Source organism: Sinocyclocheilus grahami, unplaced genomic scaffold, assembly GCF_001515645.1.
Source record: "Sinocyclocheilus grahami isolate Dianchi unplaced genomic scaffold, SAMN03320097.WGS_v1.1 scaffold518.1, whole genome shotgun sequence".
Lineage (NCBI taxonomy): Eukaryota > Metazoa > Chordata > Actinopteri > Cypriniformes > Cyprinidae > Sinocyclocheilus > Sinocyclocheilus grahami.
Genome location: NW_015505697.1, coordinates 95,534 through 121,218, shown reverse-complemented (window position 1 = coordinate 121,218; position 25,685 = coordinate 95,534). Strand labels below are relative to the sequence as shown.

Below are 25,685 nucleotides of genomic sequence, written 5' to 3'. Positions count from 1 at the left end.
TGATTAAACAACAAAGCCATACAGGGCTTTCTTGTGTGTGTGTGTGTGTGTGTGTGTGTGTGTGTGTTCATGAATATAATTGCCTTTTTTCCATCATGCCATTAGGGATCTCAGTCTGAACTCCCTAGCCAGCGTTCCTACCGCAGGACTGAGTGCACTGAACCAGCTTAAACTGACTGGAAACGTGGAGCTGAGGAACGGCCTAATGTCTAAGAGTCTGCCTAAACTCAGGTTAGAGCTCTTCACAGCTCTACTCATGAGCCGTGACTGATTACAGGTCATTAAGGTTGCTCCTGTGTCCCAGTTCAGTTTATATGAATAATGACGTGACGTCCCCACCCTCACCCGTCGTACTCTGTAATCACACTTACAGTGTTCTCAAGAAACCAGAGAGACCTTGAGCCTTTCTTTGATCAAACCCCAGATAATTAAGTAACTCTTTGGGTCTTCCAAAGCAGTTTGTCTCTCTCTCTCGCTCACTCTCTCTCTCTTTGTCCCCACAGGTCTATAACGGTTCCCTACGCATACCAGTGTTGTGCTTTTGTGGCTTGTGACAGTGCAGTTAACTCAGCGGAGGATGACGAGCGGAGAAATGCATTTGGTATGATTTTTTGGTGTGCACTATAATGCAGTTCAGCTCAGCTGATTGCTGCTTTGGTGTTTGTGGCTGCATGTGATTGAATGAAGTGGTCTGGCTGTATTTATGTGTGGTATTATGTTTCTCTTAGCTGACATGCATATAAATATATATGTTAGGTGGCGAGGAGGAGATGGAAAGGATTCCTCTGGTCATGCACTGTTCACCATCACCCGGTAAATACAAAAAAAGTCTCTTTCTCTCCTTTTGCTATAGCCAGAGAACTCTGGATAATGAAATGTTACGAGATACAGATTAAAGTCACATAGCACTCTGGGTAATGAAATGTTACGAGATACAGATTAAAGTCACATAGCACATGCATTCTATGTAATAGGGATGCACAATACATCTGTATCGTATTATGCTTTGTTTTTATTTGGTATCACAGAATATTAGATATTTATTGGCTGGTAGTGGATATTTAAATTCCAATTTCCACTATTTTAACATTTAGATTATATAAAGATCACAAAGATAACACCAATAATTGAATAACGCTTGTAATCTCAAAATTAATATCAGATTTTTTTATACTGTACATTATAATGTTGTGAAGCTTAAATTCACTTGTAACATTCAAAATTATTATTTTAAATTTACACAAAATAGATATGAAAATTCTATACTGGCATTACACAAAATCAGGTTATTGGCCATTACATGAAAATAATGACCTGCTTATCGTAGTTGTAACTAATAATAATATCTGTGCATACCTAATGTGTACACTGCCTTTCAAAGGTTTGGGGTCAGTAAGATAAATTAAATTGATCAAAAGTGACAGTAGAGACATTTGTAATGTTACAAAAAAAATTAATTATTTTAAATAAATGTTGTTCTTATGAGCTTCCTGTTCAAGAAGCAGTACAACTGTTTTAAACATTTGGTGCTTAAGAAACATTTCTTATTATTATGAAATTAGCATATTAGAACGATTTCTGAAGGATCATGTGACACAGAAGGCAGGGGTAATGATACTGAAAATTCAGCTTTGCATCACAGGAATGAATTACATTTTAAATATATTTTACATTTGTAATATTATTTCACAATATTACTGTTTTACCGTATATTTTGGTCAAATACATGCAGCCTTGGTGAGCATATAAGAGACTTCTTTCAAAAACATCAAACTAACCCCAAAAATTTTGAACGGTAGTTTAAGTTGTTTGAGATTTTTATTTATTTATGTATTTATTTTTTCACAAACATTTTTTTAACATTGTGAAATGTTGATTTAGCTTCTGATGCACCTCTCATACTTCGGCTCTCTGTGGTTTTCCTCTTTCAGGGGGATTTAAACCTTGTGAACACTTGTTGGGAAGCTGGATGATCCGATTGACTGTGTGGTTCATCTGCCTGGTGGCGCTCCTCTTCAACTGCCTGGTCCTCGCCGCCACCTTCTCCCCACACACCTCCCCTCTCTCCCCGGCCCGCCTCCTGGTGGCTCTCCTGGCCTCTGCTAACCTGCTGATAGGGGTCTACGTGGCAGCACTGACACTCCTGGACGCGGTCACCTGGGGCTCATTTGCCGAGTACGGCGTGTGGTGGGAAACAGGCGCCGGGTGTCAGGTGGTGGGCTTCCTCGCAGTGTTCGCCTCCGAGTGGGCCGTCCTACTGCTGGCTTTAGCTGCGATGGAGCGTTGCTTGGCTGTGAGGGCTCTAATGGGGAAGGCGGCAGCTCTGAGGTCCAGTGGCGAAAGGAGGGAAAGACGAAGAAGGTTTGGTATCACAGCGCTCCTGTTGGGACTGGTATCTGTTGCAGCCGCCTGCCTCAGTCTGTATCACGGATCAGCCATGGACTCTCCTCTCTGCCTGCCCTTCTCCGGAGGTCCTGGACCAGGCCTGGGGTTCACAGTGGCCCTGGTGCTAATGAACACACTAGCATACCTGCTGAGCGCGGTGGTCTATACGCGGTTATACTGCAGGTTGGGCCGTGCCCAGCTGGCTGACCCCGAGCAGGCCGGGTCTGTGAGGCACATCGCCTGGCTCATCTTCACCAACTGCATCTTCTTCTGTCCAGTGGCGGCTTTCTCTTTTGCTCCCTTGCTGGCCGGGACCAGTACTGCAGTGGGCGGACCAGAGATGGCCAAATCCGTGACGCTCATATTCTTTCCTCTCTCTGCCTGCTTGAACCCCGTGCTCTACGTCTGCTTCAGTCCCTCCTTCAGATACGACTGGCTTCGCCTTAGAGGACGGGGGCGGGCCGGAGGTTGCGGCGGGCTGGTTGGGAAAGGGGTTACCAAAGGGACGGTAGCAGGGGGTTCGGCGGCATCCGACGATGGCGAAGGCCTGTCTAGCGACTGCGGAATGTACACAAAGCTCCACAGGGACACTCGGGGAATGTGTGAACACTGTGACGCCGCCCTTCACATCAGCATGTCTTCCTCTTCTGCTTCCTCTTCCTCAGCCTGCAGACATTTAGTGAAGTCCCACAGCTGTCCGGCCTTGATGGCAAACACACCCCAGTGCTTGAGCTCAGAGGGGTACTGGCCCGACACCGGGACCCTTTCCGCTCAGTCGGAATATGGGGACGAGGGCGATTCGTTCGTGTCGGACAGTTCGGAGCAGGTGCAGGCGTGCGGCCGAGCCTGTTTCTGTCAGAGCCGCGCTCTCCCTTTAGTACACTACTCTTATAACATCCCCCGCATGACAGACTGAGCTCACAGCCCCGAGCACTCACACACTCACTTCCTAACACAGTCCTCCAGGGTGTGGAGTGTCCCTGCTCTTCAAGGACAGAGAACAGGGAGGGGCTGGACACGTGGCTGCAGAGCTGTGGAAACGCAAACAGACCGGAAGCACTTTCTCTCTTTTCACACTTGTGAGTATGTGTGTGTATGAGTGAATGTAGACCGAATCCATGAAAAGGGAATCTAACGATACAGAAAGACTCACTGAGCCAAATGTTGTCGGCAAACAACACATCTTGTTTTCTGTCCCCCTCAGCCAAATTCGGTTGCATCGGCACCCGGGGCTGATTGACGGCAGATGGACACAGTGATCTTATCTCCTAGTGCCTGCCTTTCAGTTTGCAAGAGAGTAGAACTTGTCTGTTTATTTTCTTGGGGTATTTTTAGAAAAGAAAAATCAATTTTCCCTTTTATTCTTACAAATGTTTGTCCTTTTGATTTAAAGCAGGGATATATGTGTCACTGTTTTTTGTGATGTCGATTCTTTTTCTCTTATTTCTTCTTGTCATCATAAGTCCTGACTGTGGCAGGGGATCCTGTTCTATGTAGCAAAGTTCCTCCTTATACTGGAGTTCCAGTATGCCGATGAGAATGTAATCTACAAGTTTATGTTCACACTGTCCCTCACAGTTAATGGTGGCTGTTATTTTTTTTAAAAAAGCATTCATTCCTTTTAGGGATGCGCCGATCCGATATTCATATCGGGTATCGGCTCCGATAGTGCCATTTTTCTCGGATCGTGTATCGGTCAGAGAGGGCCGATCCAAATCCGAGATTTTTATTATTTTTTTTCCCCGATTGTGCGAATTATTCTGTGTTACTTCTGAAGCCATACGATAGCTTAATGTGAGCTACATATGAATATTTAAGTCCTTACATTAAAGTTCACACAAACTCTTTTCTCCGCTGTGGCTGTCAGTCATTCGTTCAGCCTTTAAACCCTGGTCGCATTCCGTTACAGCAGTCAGCTTGGTAAAGCTCTCTCTGTGTTCCCATTATACTTAGTTTAATGTTGTTTTGTTACTTGCTACCGGGTGTCTGTGAGAACAAAACACGGGCATAGAAAAGACTATAAATTGTTTCTAACGTGCACAGTAACTGAAACTTAAAACTGTTAAAAGAAAGGCTCAATAACTGTTGCACAGATATAATACACTACGCATCAATTTCTCTTTCCTTTGTGCTTTGCAGTTTTTAACACGAATCGCTTACAATGTGTGCATCCGGTGTGCAGAATGATGCGCTTGAAGCAACTAGTGCTGTGTTCAAAATATCGATACGACGATGTATCTTCACAGAGATTTGACGATATGAGTATTGATACAATCGATACAAAACGATGCGATTAAGCTATTTAGTTGATAAAACTGCGGGGCAGCGCTAAAAAGTTTGTTCCTGAATGTCTGAGTTCGGCCGCAACGTGATCTGTGTGTGAGACTGAACTTAACATCAAACTGCTTCTGTTTCACACAAATGCTGGCACAGACGTGCATGTTCGGCTAGAGTCGCTTTGAATTCGTGCATCTTCAGAAGCGGAGCTGCGCGGAAAGTTACAAAAAATGTTGTGCACACCGCCACGCAAAACGACATTGCGCACACTCGAAGCAAACTTGCGGACGCGTCGAGTATAAATCAGCCTTGAGAGTGTGTGCGTTAGATACAGTGAAGACAGCGCATTAGTTTAGAACTCTTCTAAAACAAAAAAGTTTATTGTAAAGAGTGTTAATTTGTGCAATGATAACCTACCAGCAATGTAAATTATTTTTTAAATATATTAGAATGAGTACATTACAATATACATTTATTAGAACAAGTACATTATTATTTATGGGCTTAAAAACAAGATACAAACAATCAGAATATTGTACCTGGTGGGGAGTGCACAATGTAAGCATGAAACATATGCAATTACCTATATTGTACTGTGGTACAATTATGGAGGCCCTTCATAATGCAGAGGTCAGCTGCCTGTTCTGTCAATAGTTAGAAATGGCACTATAGTAAGCAGTGTTTAATAAACGGCTGTCTTTCTAAATTCTGCTGAGGTGAAATTCAGTGTAGTCATGTATCGTGATACGTATCGTATCGTGGCCTCTGTATCGTGATACGTATCGTATCATAACTTTGGTGATACACAGCCCTAGATTCTGCACACCGGATGCGCACATTGTAAGCGCTTCGTGCTCATAGACTGTATAAAAACAGTTTGTGCTGCACTGTATTTGTTTTGTCCTATCGTATCTTATATTTATTAAAAAATATGCTATACATTTAAAAGAAATGTATTTTAATTTTATAGTATATACTTATAAATACATTCATTAATGTTTTTAATGAATGGATTTTATAATACAAATAGCAATGTGTAACATTTTACCATATTTAGTGCAACACTTTTTGTTCCCCACAAAATAGTTTTTTCACTAAATGTTTGGATTTCTAAAATTATTTTGCACCTATTTTTCTAGAATAACTTTTGCTGCCGAATTATCCACTAACCTAGTTTATGATAAATTTTTGTCATAGATTATAAATATACATAGGCCTATATTTTTTCATATTTGTTTATTTTATTTTTCTTTATAATGAAGTAGTCTGTATCTAGTAGATTGTGAAAGAATGATTATCAGTTCCACACACAGAGATGTATAAATTCTACATTTATTTAAATGAGGGAAAAAAACTTAACTGGTTTCGGAATGGTATCGGTATCAGCCAATACCGAACCCTAGGTATCGGAATCAGTATCGGAGGCGGAAAAAGGCAGATCGGAGCATCCCTAATTCCTTTCTTGTTGATTATTCTAAAAGTGATCCTAAAATCACAATCATCTCCTTCAGCTAACTGAGTTATCCAGTAATGCCAGTACAGAACTGTTTGTTAAAAGAAATTGTCTTTAAAGTTCTAAAATGACATTTGGATATCTTGACCAGAGCGCTTCCTTAATCACTAGTAAGTTTTTAATAATTTATTGCAAGACAAGGAAATGCTTTGATGAATGAATGGCAAACTACACTTGTTTTATTTTGCTATTATTCCTGACAATTATGTCACTAGAACATTTCAATATGTATTTTGTACACTGGGTAGAGTAAAAAAAAAAAGGGTTTTTGTATATTAGAGCTCCTTCCTGTCCAGATCATCTGGCGATACAGCTTACTACATTAAACACAAAAAGGGATTCACCAGTATTAAGATTCTGGCCAATATGAGAAGACAATGATTATTTTATGTTATGGTTGATCAACTATAAATGGCCGATATTAATATTTATACTATTATGACTAAATTAAAATAAAATGCTAAAAGCGAAAAAATCTATTGTTTAAAAAAAACCAATATAATACAACATTTTAAGATTTGCTAAATATTACATTTAACAGTGTTACTGAATTATTAGTGTTTTTAAAGGTGAACGTTTAATGCTGGCAAAAGTAATCTAAATGTTTTTTTTAAACCCTGAAAGTCGTGCATCCTTGCATAAAAGCAGGTTAAAACCTGTCCTTATAAAAACCCTTTTTTTCTCTCTACACTTTACATCCATACAGTAGCAGTTGTTTGATCAGCTGTATGATATATTGATGTTCAAGTTTCCAGTAAGCTATGTCACGTGGGATGGACAAGGGGACCAAAGTGTGTCTTTGTGTTCGGGAATATAGAACAGCGTTTCATCAACATGATTGCATTTGTACACCTTTGTCCATGTATGTTCAGGAATTCAAGTGAAAAGAAATGCGTGTTTGTTTGCCTTAGATACCGAATGTCAACACCTTCCTTTGGTCTTCTAACATGTTTGCAAAGTGGATGCCATTATGCCAGTCATATAAGCTCTGGCATCAACTGACAAGCCTTGCAGGTCATAGCTAATAGAACTGACAGAATTCCAAATCATGTCTCCATCTATGCATGTGTGTGTGAGAGAGATCTGAATGTGTGTGTGTACTGTGTATGTTACGTGTAGAGATGCCAGTGTGTTGTAAATTATTCTTGTAGGACACATCTACTCAAAAATGGGATGCATTGTCTAACTGTGGAAGCTATACCTCTTCAACCGTAGCGGCTGCCAGTAGTGAGTAGTACAGTACATGTGGTTACGTTTTCATGTTTATTTTGTTGGAATGATTGCTTGCGCTGTAAATACATCTAGTTGTACGTTCTCACTGAATGAGTCATGCGTTAGTTTGTACTGGGAGAAAATGACATTATGTATACAGACATTTTTTGTAAACCAAACTATATAAACTGATTCGCTTTAAAAGACGGGAGTGCTTGTCCTTTGTTATTAAGTTTCCCTCATGATAGTTTAGTCCTCTTCTGTTTGACGAGTTACATCTGCTTTTTATTCCAATGGAGCTGAAAGGCCCTGACACTTTTCCTCTCACTGATAGATTTAACCTTGCAAAATTATGACTGTCATCCTAAACGGGCTCATCTTTATACTACTAACTGCAGCTCCTAAAACTTCACCTTCGTGTCATAACAATGAACATTAGCACTTTCATCCAAAAATAGCAAAATAGCAGCTACCTTCAATATTAAAACATTTCATGTGGTTAATGCGTTAATTATTCTTTAACCTGTCGTGCCATTTAAATACTTGACGAGATTAGTAATTCAATTAATGGAGCTTTAGTACGTTTTATAAAGAGAGGAGTGTGTCTGCTCAACCCAAGGGAATTATCTGTTCCCTAAAAGGAAAAACATCACAGCCTGTGCTGTGGAAACGGCTCCGTCAATCAAGCAGGCAGGGCTGGGGAGTGTGGAACCGCCAGACACTGCCAGAAGGCACAGGGAGGGATTCTTAATGAAGGGCAGTCGATTCTTCTTTTTCCCCTCCTTCTAATTTCCCTGTTATCAGTCTCCCAATGCTTAACTGGAGGGGCGGAATAAGAGAATTTCAAGTAGACCCCCTGGAGCTCATCGTAGAGTTGCGAAAACATCTCAGTGGGAATCTTTCCTAAGGTGGCCATAATTGTACCAACCACTTAAGCGTGAACGCTTTCTGCAATAAACCTTATTACAGTCACGCTGGTTAACACTTGATAAACTACCATCTTTCTCCAAACTTACAGTATGTAATATTAGTTGTACAGATCTGCGCAAGCCTTCTTCTGAACAGGGCTGATCTTACCTGACTTACGGTCCACAGTTTGGTGTTTGAGGAGATGTATGGTGTTCACTGAAGACCTCACTGGGTGTGTTGAATGGATAGCTTTGATTAGGCAGGGGTGAGAAGGAGTAGCCTGCCATGATTTGTTATTACCTTAATGTTCCTGGTGATAGACTAAACCCATCCAGGCTGAGAAAAAGACTCATTACTAAGACTAATATCACCGTCAGTACTAAATATACGGCTTGTGACAGGCAATTCGACATGTAATTAGAGATTCTGACAGGAGGGAGGCTTCATATGCTCCGGCTGGTTGTGGCTTGTGCGTGCCTCTAGATGGCAGTGCAGTTCAGCTGGTTTCTAACAGTGACGCTCACGCTTTCTCATCTCCGTGCTACTTCAGCTTTACATTAAACGCAGGAGATTTTCCCCAGCTGCTGAGAGCCTCTGATCTTTCCAAATGTCCTCCTGTAACCTTCATATGTAAGTGCGCACTGCATATGGACCTGCTTAGCCATCACATTAGCCTAGCAGAGAAACCACCTGCTAACATATCAACTTGAGGTGGGCTAATGTAAAGCGCCTGCATTAGGCTGATGTCGCTCAGCCTAATAGCGTATATGTTTAAAAAAAATTGTCTCAAAAAGTCTTTACGGCTCTGCATGTGCCATCATCTAGCTTCAAGAGTCATGTAAATGTGCTCCAGGTTTATGAGCTGTTGTGTAGTTGTGTAGTTCTGTCGTCTCCAGTATTTATTTTACTATTTCCAATATCTGGTACTGCTAAAGCAATCAATCTACCATATAAATATGTATGACATTACCATTTTATGAAGTATTTAGTCTCCAGGAGGGTTGCTATGGTGATACTATGAACTGGAAAGGCTAATATAGCTTCACCTGTTCTCTTGGATCCATTTTCAGTTTACATCTTTAAAAATGACAGTACTTACTGACTGTATAGTATTCTAGTGTTCATACTCATTTGAGTGAGATTAACTGCAAATTATGTTATCTCAGTTGAGAGGTCTGTGACAGATATTTCCATACAGGAATTTTTAATGTTTTGCACATAATCTGTTTATCAGATATCTGTCTTGCCACGCACTCTGGAAAGCTTGAATCATTAATGGAGAAAGGCCCGAACAGAGCCATCAGTTATGCAATTTAGTGAGCTAGAAATCTCCAAGCCTTTAAATTAGGCTTCCTTCACCATGTGCAGAATTTTACAAGGTTTCATTAAACAGAGTCATTAGCACATAAAAGTCATTCAGAGCGCAGTACCAACGGAGCAGCTGAGCCACAAATCTCTCCTAGTGCAGTTTCCAGATAAAGGACAAACTGGGAGGGAGTGACACTGGACCGGAACCAGAGAAAAGAGAAAGTAGCTAAAAGAAAAAACACCTATTGGCGTTCAGAATGTTGATTCTTTCTGGCATGAAATGAATAAGCAAGGGTATCAGTAGAGCTGTCCATCTGGACCTGGAAGAGGCAACGTAGGCTGAGTTTGTCAAGAAACTTGAGCTGTTAAAAATAAACCCCCCTCAGTCTGTCGGCTACAAATTCAGTCAGCTGTGGCACACGGTCGAAAATCTCACACAACAAATATAGCTCCACCTTACCTTCCACCCCACCTTTAACCCAGTAACATTGTGCAAATGTAATATAAGCTGTGCTGTTTTAGGATTGTTTATATATTATTATTAGCATATTTTGAATGAGCTTTTTGTTTGTATTTTCAATTTTAATTAGTAATTTTGTCATTTTGATGAGCTTTTTTTGGTAACACTTTATTTAAATGCATTATAAAGGGTTATTAAATGGTATAATGCATTACAATTATTCATAATGTGCATTGTAATACATTGTCTTGTCAAATAATTATAACTGAAAGCATAGTGTAACTGAATTGATAATTGTTATAAAAAAATATTAACTAATTACAATTATTCATGAGTTTGTACAATGCATTTAAGGTGCATTGCAAGGCATAATTAATGCATTAAAAGTACTTTTATAATGCATTATACATAAAGGCTTTAAGAAAAGAGTTACCAATTTTTTTATATTTATAGCTTTAATTCATTTTTATTTCAGCAATTTTAGTATTCAGCTATTGAATTATTTATTACTTATTTTATTTCATTTAGTTGCCAGGGCAATTTTAATTTGACGTCTAATTTTTATTTCTAATTCTAATTTTATTAAGCTTGTTTGATTACTAAGTTTGTTCAAATTTATATTTTATTTTAATTCAGCAAACAGAATAACAACAATGTAATCCAAATAAAACATATATAATCCAAACAAAGCATATAATCCAAATAATCAGTCATAGTATCATCATCATACTTTTAAGGAGAAAAAACAAACATATTAAAGGCAATCTGTTTGACTAAATACATATTTTTTTTTTTTTATAATTTTCTCAACTACTGCCCAGAATCTAAGCAGTTACTCAAACACCAATCTATTAGATGCTGGCATGCTTAAAATAATTTTGAACAAAAACTAGTATGATGGAAGGTATCCACCACCAAAGTCAATACATAACCACACCAATAGAACATTTCTGTCAGGACCACTATCGTCAAAGATGATTGACAATTAGCATACAGTTTGGATTGGTGTTATGGTTCCGTTCTGGGCAAGAACTCCCTGCGCATCCATGCAGCCTAGCATGGATGAGAGCAGGGAGATCAGCGATACCCCCCCTCCAGGGGAAACAGAACAGAATCAACATAAATGTATGCAGATATCGTTAAAGTTCAATAATGTTATGTACACATTTTAGAATTAGTCTGATTCAAAGGAGAATCAGAAGGCTGAATCCTGACTGACAGAGGAGGAGTTGGGGATGGAGGAGGGTAATTAGCTATTGAGCAATGCGAAAACTGCTGATACTACTGCAGGACCTTATATATGAATGCTTACATAGGTGTTGTATTCCCATAGGTTGATGGGGATCAGCTGAGAGTCAGCTGATGCGAGCTTGACTTAACGTGACCTGCCAGAACTAACGCTACGCTTGATATTTGTCTATACATTTAAACGCACCATAGTTTAGAATAAATACAGTCAGACAGCATGTAAACTGCAAGTTAGTTCCAGTTTAATTTTAACGTCGCCACTATAACAATCTTTCAGTACAAAGTTAGCATGATTTCTCTCCACTCGAGAGGCTGCTAATAGCACAGTTCATCTCCCTATGGCCTTGTCTGTGGTATCTCTGACAACACGCTCTGCTCATATCAGCAGACATTATTTGATAAAGGGAGCAAAGGGCACGAATGTGCTGAGGGATTAGCGTTCGCTAACATTACAAGGTAATTCACAGTGGCACATCTGCCATCTTGATTGTTTGTAGAGAAAGCACACACCTAATCACACTGAGTTGCCCGTTTTCATCTCCCCCTGGCTTTCCTCTCTCAGTGGCTGAAGGTGATCACCGCCTCATTGGGGAACGGCTTCAGCTTAGCCACATCCTGCTTATCTCTCGCTGTCAAACATCTCACACAGATGCACCGTGGCAAGGCTCGTTTTTAAGACCCTGTGTTGATGAGGACAGCATATTTTAAAGTGTGGCATGTAATGTTTTCCAATTTCAAGTTATATATCATTTTGCTAGTGACCGTATACTACGCTAAGCATATTAGATCATATTGGGCATAATATTTGTAGATTCAAATAGAAATGTACAACTATTGGGAGCTTATTGGGGACACTTGATCATGTTTGACCAATCGCTTGCTCCAGCGGGCGGATATTTCTTTAAAATCATTATCGGCCATTGGAAATGCTGTATATCAGGCTGTTAACTGAAACCACTGTCGTAAACAATGCGCAAATAAGTGTGATTCCATTGGCTGAAATGCCGTTTAATGTGTCATGTCGGTGCCTGATTAGAAAACCTACATACTCGGACACATGGAGACCTTGGAGCTCCCGCAGAAATCAGTCTTCTCGCTGCTCCTGAGTGTTGATAAATCTGCGCATCAGGGAAATCATTCCCTCGCCAGCTGTAGCGTCAGGAGTGACGGGCTTGGTCGGTGGTTGACTGGCCTTTGGGAAGACTCGTGGCTCGCTCCTCATCCTCCGTAGACTCAGCAGAGTTCCAGGCCGCTGCCTCCTCTGACGCTAACTTCACTTGGGATCGTAAACCCGCCCTTGGTTTTCTACCTTTCAGCGCTGTCTTGCGAGTAGCCATCCCACCGCTGCCACCAAATGTGATAAAGTGAGCACCCCCAGCTCACTTGGGACTTAACAAGTGTCCGTAAAAGATGTTAAAAAAAAGATGGCTCACTCGCAACAGCACTTTCGTGCACGGTGTAATTTATTTACAGTGCCAAAAAGTGTTAGTCCACAGTGAAGTATTTACAGATGCACTATAAAACAAAAACTCAAAAGTATCAAATAAACAACAAAAGTGGAAAACAAAACAGAGAAAATCCAAAATACTTATGTACAGGTAACACGTATCCACAATATACCGGGTTGAGGTTCGCTTGAGTCACCGCAGTTGCAATCTCGCTTTGACTTGGTAAAACAAGTCCCGTTTTCTTCTTCTTCTTCTTGTTGCTTTACGGCGGATCGCAGACTTATAAGTGCATTAGCGCCACCTATATCTCAAATGGACCATTGACACTATCTACAATCGCCTGATTAACCTACCAACCCACATACAAACACCCTTGATTCTTGTACCGCTGAGAGACTTCATAGAGCTTCATCCGGCGCTGCGTGTTCAACAAGTCCCGTTTTAGGTTTGGCCTCGGCTTATATTGGCCAAACCCCGCCCCCTTTCTAGGCCATTCCAATCTCAGGTAAATATAACATTTAACACACAAACAAATACCACCTCTATTTGTCATCTGTTATATAATGTCAATAATAAACAATTTCGGATCAATATATATATATATAATAAACACAATCATTTCACACCTAATACACTTAACACATACTTCCAACACTTAAAATACACACAGAAACACCTATTCATACCAGACAATGGTTTCGCCAGCTTCCGGTTGCGCTGCGCCGGCGCAACCAAGCCCGTGATGTCATCATCGGCCGCCGCTCGTTCGTTCGGTTTGATTGGCGCAGTGTTTCCCGCCGGAAGACTGACTACACCCACACAGACAAACATCACAGGGACGAAACTACACGACAAGTGCAGTGTAAGTGTATGAAATGACCGGGAAATGGATATGGGCAGAGGAGAGTGCTGAAGTGGGAGAATGTCTAGGTGCTATCAGGATTGCGTGTGCACCCGCTACTCTGACAGCGGCAACAGCAGGGAGGAATGGTAAGAAGGAGTGTGTGAGTGTGTGTGTGCGCGCGCGTGTGTGCGTGTGTGTGTGTGTGTGCGTGTGTGTGTGTGTGTGCGTGTGCGTGCGTGCGTGCGTGCGTGTGCGTGTGCGTGTGCGTGCGCGTGCGCGCGCCAGTGCTGCTTCCCCAGCGGTGGCAGCTAATGTGACTTTATCACAGTCATTTTTATTATGTAAATCCAAAAATTAGCTAGGCTATATTAATTGCCTTTTATATTTGTTAATGTTACTTATAGTGGTAAATAAAGCTGTGAAAGTCAAATATCAAAAATCTAATTTTGAAATCAAATATTTCTCGTTCTTTAACAACTCAGTATTCTAGCTTAGCATACGTTAGCCTGCTAGCTTATTAACACTGTAATTTTGTTTTTTAACCATTCATATTTTAGATTTAATTTTATATAATATTTAAAGGATTGGTTCAGTTCCAGCATTTGTGCATTTGTGGTTAAAGAAAATGACTAGAAAATGTATTTTTTGTTTTTAGAAAATGTCCGATCATTTCTTTAGATAAGATCCTTATTCCTCGACTGGGATCATGTAGAGTCCTGTGAAGCTGCATTGAACCTTCAATTTGGACCTTCAACCCACTGGGGTCCATTGAAGTCCTCTATATGGGGGAAAATCCTGGAATGTTTTCCTCAAAAACCTTAATTTCTTTTCGACTGAAGAAAGAAAGACATGAACATCTTGGGTGACATGGGGGTGAGTAAATTATCAAGAAATGTATATTCTGGATGTGTACTAATATTTTAATAGTCACCTCTTTTACTATACACAGGCGACAGTGTAGAGCTAACACACTTGTCTGATAGCATTCAAGCTACAGTTACAAATGACTATTCCTCAATTGCAGACCCATAGACCTTTTTCACATTTCCGGGTTTCTCAGCGGCGAAAGTCATCATATTTGGGTTAACTTCGAACAGTGTTGGGGAAAGTTACTTTTAAAAGTAATGCATTACAATATTGCATTACTCCATAAAAAAAGTAACTAATTACGTTACTTTTTATGGAAAGTAATGCGTTACGTTACTTTTGCGTTACTTTTTAAATTGGGACAGGGCTTGCTTGTTTGTTGTTCAAATAAAAAAGTTCTATTTTTGGCAAAAATAAAAGCCTTTTCACACCAAAAGTGAAATGAATAAGCCTCAGGCTGAAGGGAAAGTAAATTTACGTCCGTACAGTAGAATGCAGAAGAAGAAATTTCAACACACTTCCAACACACTTCTGATTTCTTTAATTTCTTTTCGACTGAAGAAAGCAATCAATAAATTGGAAAAAAAAAAGTAACTTGCGTTACTTATTTGAAAAAGTAACTCCGATATTCTCTTGTAAATTAAAAAGTAATGTATTACTTTACTAGTTACTTGAAAAAAAGTAATCTGATTACGTAACTCTGACTTCGAGAGCAGTGAACGGGAGAGTTGCACAAAAATATTTTTTGCGTTCCCATTTGCTCAAATAGCAAAAGAAAAACTCCATGATAGTGTTTTCACGACATTGAAAAAAAGGGAAAAATTGATAGAGACTGATAGCAGCAGTCAGAATGTCAAATTTACCGTCCCTCCCATAGACGCTCTCCCATTAGAAACACCAACGCATTAGCGTTTACTAGTTTTTTGTAATTTGACACAAATGTGATATAATATAAAGTATAGAGTTATAAATGTACATACATTTAAAAAAAAAATCTAAATGTAAAAAATTTCAAGGATTTACGATGCTGTTGAAATGCATCATCACAGTCTTGTGAAAAGGGTCCATTTGTGAGGGGGACCCGATTGTTCTCCAGCCTGGTGTTGTGAGAAATTGTGTCCTCCCATTGGGTCTCCATTAGGACCCCAAGCAATCACGTTGGCTCAAATACATTTTAATGGCTACTCTCTTGCCTGATTACAACTGACTACAAAATCACATTATATGTCGTTTGAACTATAATGACCATTACAATCTGTTTTAGTTAGCTTATGTTCTAGGATAAGCTAGCATAAGACTGATAGTTAAGCTTGACACGTACCCTACAACAATCTTCACAACAATCTTTAATGTACTGCAATTATGTACGTGTTAAATGTCCAGATATCTTATTATCTTAAAATTATTAAAATAGCACTGTAATGATGATTACATGGTCTAATTTGTTTTATTATGCACTATAATGTAAGCAAATGTATACATATTTTAAATTAATATCATTTATGTAATTAGTAGAGCTAGAACTAGTTGCCGGAGACACAATTTCAGTGGAGAACATGATTTTGTGCTTCGTAATTGACTCTCTTTTTCATACAAACGCAAATGGCATTACCAGTTAGCTATTTTAGTGAAAATTGTTTTGTTGCTATGCCAATTGTTTCATAAATAACTATTTTTTTCTTATGTATAGGTAAGAGTACTTACTGCAAATCAATATTTCATGTCCACATATTTATTAGTTGAGTAGCTGTGTAATAAATGGGACATTTATGGTTAGCTGCTTAGTAAATTGTGGGTTAGGGTTAGGTGCATGAAATCAACACTTTAAACTGCTTGTCATGGTCTTTCTATGTCCAGTTGAAAGTCACACCATGATCATATGATCTCACATCGACCGAGCAGGTGGGTTTGTTGTGATGTCATGAAATGAGTGTCAGATAATCCATTACTACCCCTCACTCTGTCATTCACACATATCATCCATGCCTTCACACAGGGCTGCTCTAATTCACTCTGACACTGTGGAGTTCCTCACAGACAGTAAGTAGGTGGTTGTTTTAAGGGTAGCAGGGCCCTAGTGCCCATTTGTCCTCTTCATCACAACTGTATCTCTCAGCAACTGCTTCCCCCAGCCACCGATTTAAGCATCTATTGCAATAGGATGTAAAACAGATCACAACATGGCCTCACTGAAACACTGACTCTAAACTCCTGTTCTAGATGCACTTTTATCCTCTGGCTCAGTCTTTAGTATTCATGCGCTGTGATAGGCAGAACACTGGTTGGAATGCTGCAGCGTGCATCATAATTGAACAAGTTTAAGCCTGATTGTACTTTATGTTCTGTTAAACGTGTAGTATGTTTTCAAATGCTACACCATCTTAGGCTGTCGAGCCGCTGTCCCCCGCTGGAAACAAACCGAGGCTGTAAAATAAATGAGATGTTGAATATGAAGGAGGGAAGGAAGGAAGTGGAATGAAGGGAAACAAGCTGCACGCTGCTTGACTCTGGAGGGGAAAAAAATGTGATTTTCAGTGTTGTTCTAGAGAACTTCAGTGTTATTATGTAGGAACTTCCATTTGTCTGACAGAACATGTCTTATTATTATTACATATTTTGGGTGGCACTTCACAATAACGTTCTGTTTGTTAATATTAGTTAAGTACAGTACATTAGTTAACATGAACTAAATAATTATAAGCATTTATTAATCTTAGTTAATGTTAATATCAATGTTTACTAATAGAGTACATTACTAAAATGTTATTAAAATGTAGTATCTCTTAATATTATTGAATAGACCTGAGCTGACATGAACTAACAATGAAGTGTGTTAACAGAGATGAGTAAGTACTGTATTATTAGTTCATTTTAGTTAATGCATTAACAAACGTTAACTATTGGGACCTTATTGTAAAGTGTTACCTATATTTTTACTGAGTTCTCAGGGGTGTTATAAATTGCTGTCTTAACTTAGTCTCATTATGTAAGTAAATTATGTAACTAGATTTTACATTAATCTCAAACATTGTGCTTGCATGGATGAGTTCGGACACGGTAATAGATCCATAAAGAAATGAGATTGGTCATGGATTATAAAACATGACTTGATGGAGAGTTTCACTAGAACAGACACCGGTCGCTGATTCAACTCAAGTCTGGCTACATTAACAGGCAAGAGTTTTGTAAGCATGAGAGTCCATTGCTTTCGTGGAATCACTTGAGGCAAATTTCAGGAAAGCTTTTATTTTTTCCCCCTCTTTGCAGCTACTCTAGTACCTGTAAAGACGCTTTACTGGCTATAAACCCGGTACTTGATTGATTATTCATGGACAAATGCTCATGGAAAGGACAGCATATATCAAGTGGTCACAAAAAATTTGCAGCGAACCAAATTTAACGATGCAACTGAGACAGAAGCTCCAAAGTCAAGTTGTACTGCAGAGGAGATACCCAGCCAAATATCCTGACTGGCCAGTCCCTTATTCCCAATCACCTGATCATCAGGGCACTTTCACAGCTCTCCAGATGTGAATATGACTGTTTGTTTATAGAAATACGAGGTAGATAGAGTGCTGTTGTGTATGTATAAATCTTTTTTTTTCTCACTGCAGATGTTGTTTAGATTATGAATGCTAAGTATGAGTTGTTTGTTTCTTTTTATATTATTATATCTGTATAAATCTGAGTTTGTCCCCTTCTCTGCTGTGTGTCATTGCAGGAGGATGTGGCAGGAGGGCCGGCGGGGCAGAACACGTCCGCTTACATTTATCATAACGAAGCACTGTCATGCAAGGTGTGTGTGTTGAAACACTTTTACATCAGCATGTGTTTGTCAACCTGGGATGGATCCGTGTCCATCCTCGGCATTCCGTAAGGAAGTTGTGCACGCAAACATGTCACACACTCGTAATTATGTCTACATCACATGGGCGCTTAAATGAACACGCAAAGCCATCCATGTTCATGGGACATGCATGTCTAGCTAGGCGTAGAAATATGACATTTTGCTCAGCCACACATTCATACATGGTTATGCATGGCTAACTTCACCCACATATTTCACATTCTGATTTCATTGGCTCAGAGACACCCCCTCCTTGATGTGGCCACACACACACACACACACAGGCACATAAACAGGCTCGTGTGGTAACCACAGCGAGATAGGGCTGTGAGGGTCGGCTGAGCCCCTCCAGGCCAGATCCTTCTTTCCACATGAGTGTATCCAGTCTCCAGTCCTCACCCCCTCCCATCTCCTTCACTCTCCTCTTAGGCCACGGGCTGCAACATGGCTCTGTATACTCCAAAGACACACTAAATCAAATCCTCATCGCAAGCTGTGCCTTTTATTAGAGTTATATAAGTGTGTATGACGGATAGAAAGAGAGCGAGGAAGTCACTCCTGTTTTTTAGCTTCGTGCTGAGGGACACCGGGTAGAAAATAGAGGTTTCAAAGTGTTTTAAATTTTATTGGCATGATTTAATTCACTAGTCTATAAAATTGTTTAAGATTGTTTTGCCATTGTCTTACCTGTTCAGAATTCAAATGGATTCCCGCTGACCTTTGGCTTACGTAAATGAGTAGTTGTAGGCTAATACTGCGCAGATACATGGGGATTTTAAATCATGGCACTCAATCTTACCTGGTCTGATGCACTAAGGCGGGGGATCTCAGAGCCTGAAGGCTTCGAGGAGCTGTCACACATATCTGATGTAATGTGGAGGCCAGATGCACAGTGGTACCACAATCAGAGGCTCAGTTGCTCCGCTCATGCTGTCTCATACAGACACTAACACACACACACACACACATGCAGAGTGCCTCTCACAGCCATTAGAGGGTTGTTTTGAACAAAAGCAATGAAATTTTATGAATGCAGTACTATACTGTTTATTTTAAAACAGGCAAGTTCCTACATACACAAAGGAGCTCTTCAAAAAATTATGAAGAGAAAATAAATGACTAAATAAATAAAAATTGTGTGTAAACCACAAAAGTGGTGTAAAGTGGGGTTGTGATTGGCTGGTCGTGCTGTCAATGTGGTAATGGCAGCCTATCGTATTTACTTTCGTACGATGATTGGCTGATCACGTCACACGTTATGCCCACCTCTCATCCTCACAACAGGTCTGTAAATCAGCCTGAATCAGGTGAAACTGGTGGACTAATTGCAGAGTGAATCACTCACCCACTCGAACATTTTGGTCATGATGACCTTGAAAAAGTACTTGAAATGATAATCTGTGAGTGAGCTGGTTTTTAGCAAATAAATTAAAGGAACACCTCTGTTCCATCAGTACATTTGTAATGTTTATCAAGAATTTCAACAGCTTTGTTATAAAATAGCCAAACAGCCTAAAAATGTGTATCTGAATTATTGTAGTTACTTTAGAAGTGATGTTTTAAAATAAATACACTTGAGAATTATAATAATAGTGTATTTAATGTATTTATATATATATATATATATATATATATATATATGTATGTGTAATACATACACGCTACATTCAAAAACTTGAGGTCAGTATGATTTCTTTTCCTTTTTTTGAAAGAAAATAATACTTTTATTCAGAAGGGATACAATAAATTGATCAAAAATGACAGCAAAAATCAAACGCATATTAAAGATTATGTTCCATGAAGATATTTTGTAAATTTCCTACCGTATATATATCAAAACTTAATTTCTGATTAGTAATATGCATTACTAAGGACTTCATTTGGACAACTTTAAAGGCGATTTTCTCAATATTTTGATTTGTTTTGCACCCTCAGATTCCAGATTTTCAAATAGTTGTATCTCGGCCAAATATTGTCCTATCATAACAAACCATACATCAATGGAAGCTTATTTATATAGCTATATGTATAAATCATCTGAAAAAAATTGACCCTTATGACTGGTTTTGTTGTCCAGGGTCACAAATGATCATGGTTTCCACAAACATTAAGCAGCACAACTGTTTTCAACATTGATAATATTAATAGGAAATGTTTCCTGAGCACGAAATAAGCAAATTAGAATGATTTCTGAAGGGTCATGTGACACTGAAATGTATATATATTTTTTTTTACTAAATTTTAAAATGTAACAAATTAAATTAAGCTTATACTATCAGAGCCATCACATCACAATTAATTAAATTTAAAAATATTTTATAACAGAAAACAGGTTTACTTTTTATTATTTCTCCAATCTTTTGAACGGTTGTGTGTGTGTGTGTGTGTGTGTGTGTGTGTGTGTGTATACACTACCGTTCAAAAGTTTGGGATCAGTCACTTATGCTCATCAAGGCTAAATTTATTTGATCAAAAATACAGAAAAAAACAGTAATCTTGCAAAATGTTATTACAATATAAAATAATGGTTTCTATTTTAATATCCTTTAAATTATAATTAATTTCAATCAGCCATTACTCCAGTATAAAGTGTCACATTATCCTTAAGAAATCATTCTAATATGCTTATTTATTATTAGAATTATCAATGTTGGCAAAAGCTGTGCTGCCAAATATTTTTTGGGAAACTGCGATACTTTTTTCAGGATTCTTTGATGAATAAAAATTTGAAAAAAACAGCATTTATTCAAAATATAAATCTTTGCTATCACTTCTTATCAATTTAACACATCATTGCTGAATAAAAGTTTTAATTTCTTTCAAAAAAAGAAAGAATAAAAATGTACTGACCCCACACTTTTGAACGGGAGTGTATATTGTTAGAAAAGATTTCTATTTTAAATAAATGCTCTTCTTTTTAACTTTTTATTCAAAGAATCCTGGGAAAAAAAGTATTACAGGTTCCAAAAAAATATTAAGCGGCACAGCAGTTTCCAGCACTGATAATAAATCAGCATATAAGAATGATTTCTGAAGGATCATGTGGCACTGAAGACTGGAGTAATGATGCTGAAAATTCAGCTTTGCATCACAGGAATAAATTAGATTTTAATGTATATTAAAATAGAAACATGTTGTTTTACATCATAATATTTCACAATATTAAATTTTTTCCTGTATTTTTGATCAAATAAATGCAACTTTTATGAGCATCAGAAACTCTTTTAAAAAACATTAAAAAATCGTTCTGATCCCAAACTTTTGAACGTTTAGTGTATATACAGTGAATTCCACAACATACAATTTAATAACATAAATCAGTTAAATGTAATCATTCCTCCAGCCTTCCAAAATGCATGTTTTAAGACTCTTCTCATGATTGCGAACATAGTAGCCAGCATATGTTTTTGTCTGGTATATCTGTGCTCAATAACTCATTACGATATCTTAGGTTGCAGATGGAGGTTGATTTGCCGACTTGCAAGGGTTTGCATCATGGCAGTGTCTCAGTCAGACATCCGCGAAGCCCCTCCTAAGCGCAAAGCATAACTGGTGCTCATTTGAAAGTCAAATGTGCTAATATGTCAGTTAAACATGAGTTTATTTATTTAGTAAGGAATATGCAATGAAAACCACTAAATCAGATTTATTCCACTGTTTCAGTAAAAAGTTTGTGTGTTAGTCTGTGTATGAGAATATTGCGCGGCCAACTATGTTTGTAATTGCCTGCACTTATTTGTGTTTGTGCATGGTTTTGAGCGTTAGCTCGTGCTGAGTGAGTGTTCTGCTATGACAGTGTTGGTGACACACGCTGTCCTGTTGCAAGGGAGCATGCCTGATGAAAACAGTGGACTAGCAAACGCGTGACTAGCTCTACCCTTCTCCCTGCACTGTTGCATCATCTGCCTCCAGGACATCTCACAGCAAACGGATTCTCTCGGACTGAAACATCTCCACCCAGCGCTAACAGGGCCGTAGATCACTCTCATTATCAGTACATCTTAAATGTTTACGGACACTGATGATATTCAAATCTACAGCACACAAAAGCAATTGGGAAATTACTTCAATTACTTTTCATCATTGTGTTGCAGTTGATTGACAGTCAGTGACAGTGAGATGTGGTGGGAAGATGAGTGAAAGGAACGAGTCCTTCGGTACCACACTTTTCTCCAGCTCTCATTTAAACCCATTTAAAGCAAATGCATCATGGGACTTCAGACAGGCTTTCTGTACTTTGTGCCTGTTTGCCTGTTGGTTGATTTCCAGGACTTCTTTTCATTTCAAAGCTTTCCAACTTAAATACTACCAACGTCCAAGGCCACAGAAGCTCATGTCTATGGAAAACAAAACAAGCAAACAATGGAAGTGAAGGTATTAGAGGATATCCTCTTTTCAGTTTGCTTTTAAATCAAACCTTGTATGATTTCAGTTTTCGTGAAGTCCAGGTCTTGCTCAAGCATCTTTGATAACTTTGTCAGGACCAATATAGTTTACGGAGCATCATTGTAGTGACCAATGGGTGAATAAAGACACAGTTTTCCTTCTTTTCTCTTGTGTTTCGGGCAGATTGTGGTTGTCACTATTCAGATGAAGATGAGGGCAGACTGGTTTGTGACCAACTCTGTCAGACCCCATTATGTCAAACGCACGTATGGTCTCTGTTTGTACCCCAAATATACCAATGACATCATCTGCATGCAGAGTACGGAAAATGAGTCAGTGGTGCGGCGCACTTTGAGATAATCATGCAGAGATTTACTCATGGATGCAGGCCAGAGCGGGAGTTTGTTTATTTCTTGATTTGGTTGATTTTGTTTTTAGCGTTCCTTTTCTTTGTTCCTCTCACTTTCTCCCCTCTGTGCCACTTTTCTCTCTATTTTTCTTTAACCATTCTCTTATTCTCTTATCCTCCAAACCCTTGACAACTTGATTTTGGTGACTCAGTTCTTTTACAAATTGTTTGCTCGGTTTAGGCCGGGGTGTGTCAGTCTTTAAGGGGAGAACAGAAGCACTTGCAAGGGTGTGGGAAAATTCTGTCGCTTTTCTAGTTTCTACAGCATTTTGATTGGGCTAGTTGAAAAATGAACAATGTACAGGTTACTCTGCAAGTGCACAAGTATTTTTAAATCAGTCAATTTATATAGATTCGCCAGTTTCGTCTGCACATGTCCGCTACCTTTTGTACGGTGAAGACAAAATGTCCAAACAATAGAGTGGAATTTATTGGGTCGTTCAAGAAAACAGATGCTTTTGGTATCCCTTGTACCATGTGTATAAATAAAGACTTCAGCAATAAAGAGAGGACAGCAAATTGTACACAAAATGATTCTATGAAGAATCTGTAACATCCATGGAACTTGTCCATTGTGCACAATTTTCTTTACAGTGACAAATAGATTATTCATATGTTCTTCACACTAAGAAAAAGGTGTTTCTTTTAAGAACTGTTCACTGAAAGGGGATGCCAAAATGGTTCCTCTATGGTGTGTTTCTCTGAAGACCCCCTTTTGGAGAGTAATTTTTCTAAACACACCAACAAACAACAGTTACTTTTTAATTTATGCGTTTTTTTAATGAGCCCAACTCTGTATTGCAACCATCTTGAAATGGTGCTGTTTCTTTTAAAGGGAAGTTGTATTTCAATAAGCATTTCACTGAATTGTTCTCTTGATAATGGGAGCATCATTCCTGACTGGTCTGGAGGCTAGACAGTTTTATACAAATCAAATTATTAAGGCAGAAATACTATATTTTGAAACATTCAATACTAATATTCATTCATTCAATACATTCCATTCTTTTTTTTCTATTCAGTCAATCTCGACTTTAACTAACATCCTGTTTCTTCTATGTTCTTTACAAGAATGGGCCTCCAATAAAAACTTTCCATCTAAACAATCTGTTATTCATATAGACAAATGAACACATAAAAATGTTGAATTTCCGGTTTTCCTGCATTAGAGAAAAGAATGTGCCTAAAAGCTGTGTTGACATTTTAATTATCATAGACCAGCCTAAAAGCATTCTTAACGTTTTCTTGCTGTTATTTGTTTCATCATTTCCTAGTCTCAAATCAGTTTGAAAGTGTGAGTGCTAAATGCGTACCCACAGAAGAGCACATTTGTGATGAATCTATAAGGGCGACCCTTCCGCTGAATGGAGTCGAGCCCGGTTGCCCTGACACTTTTATCCTCTCCTAGAAAACACTAGCTCTGGAGGGATTTGCACCGGCAATCATTTTTTTCCCCAGTCCACTGAGGGAAGCTCTATCTATTTTTGGCATCACATGACAGACTACCACAGCGTGTACCAAAGAGCCAAAACTCGCACAATATCCTCCAGGCCTACAGCCAGGTGACATAAGGACCCACTGTGAACCAAACAACAGGCTGCTGTTGCAAAAAACCTGATGCTATTATTCCATGTCTTTCAAAAACCCACTCTTATGCCACGTGAAGCAGTTTAGGGAGACAATTTGGTCTGAGAGCCAGACTTCAGAAATGAAAGCATTGAGAGTCCATTTTGATGAGCTTAAGCTCAGTCTGTGAACCCGCCGCGAGATTCAACCTCAGATTTAATCAACAGAGTTTCAGCTCTAAACCTCTTATCAGCAGAATGTATGGAATGGAATTCATGCTGATTATTGACTAAATTCATTCAAATCTGTCTAAGTTAAGGATTATGTTCTTCAGTCAAGTGAAAGTGAGCCTGAAGATAGGTCCAGACATCTAGAAAAGCTCTGAAAGTTGTTCTTGGCAGCTCTACTGTTTGGCCTCAACTGAAACGTACAGTGAATATTACAGCCTGAGGTGTCATTGCAGATTTATAAAAAAAAAACACATGTACTTGTTCTGCCCATTTTTAGTTGATTTATGAAGCTAAACCTCAAGTCATCTCTTTTTTTATAAAACATTATCATTACTGTCATCAATTATACTCAACATCATACACTAGCAAAATGTTTTAAACTGTATATTGGTTTGTGAGTTTAACCTTTCTAAGAAGAGGTTGTAATTTTCCCACAGTTCTCTGTGAATGCAGGCCTTTCTTGGCATTTACTGTATGCAACAACTGGGTGAACTCAGCAAGGACATGGCAGCTAGGAAACTAGCCAGGAAACATTTACAGAGATTCTGCACCTTACTAAAGCCTAGCAATCGAGCATGATCCTCAGTCATCACTGCTCTGAACAACACACATTCACAGAGGAAAAGGAGAACACATCTGGTCCTTATTGGAACCAGAGAAAAAATGAGTCCAAGCCAAACTAATTATTCAGCACCACAGAGAGGTATTAATACAAAAAATATTTACTTGCGTCATTGAAAGGTTACGTGTGATAGTCTCGTCTAGCCAGATCTTTG

The 25,685-nt window shown here is 38.8% G+C and overlaps 1 protein-coding gene across 2 annotated transcripts in view; it reads left to right on the top strand.

Moving 5' to 3' along the window:
- lgr4 (leucine-rich repeat containing G protein-coupled receptor 4) overlaps positions 1–19,373 on the top strand; it is an 88,375-nt gene extending 69,002 nt beyond the window's left edge. Inside the window, exons 16-19 of one of the 2 annotated variants that reach the window (XM_016237552.1) lie at positions 106–231; positions 504–601; positions 757–813; positions 18,193–19,373. In XM_016237552.1, the coding sequence (XP_016093038.1) occupies positions 106–231; positions 504–601; positions 757–813; positions 18,193–18,248 (337 nt within the window). In that variant the 3' untranslated portion in view covers positions 18,249–19,373. Of the gene's footprint in view, positions 1–105; positions 232–503; positions 602–756; positions 814–1,931; positions 4,021–18,192 lie in introns of those variants that run through there. The other variant, XM_016237551.1, reaches the window with a different exon arrangement.
- Positions 19,374–25,685: the final 6,312 nt, after the last annotated feature.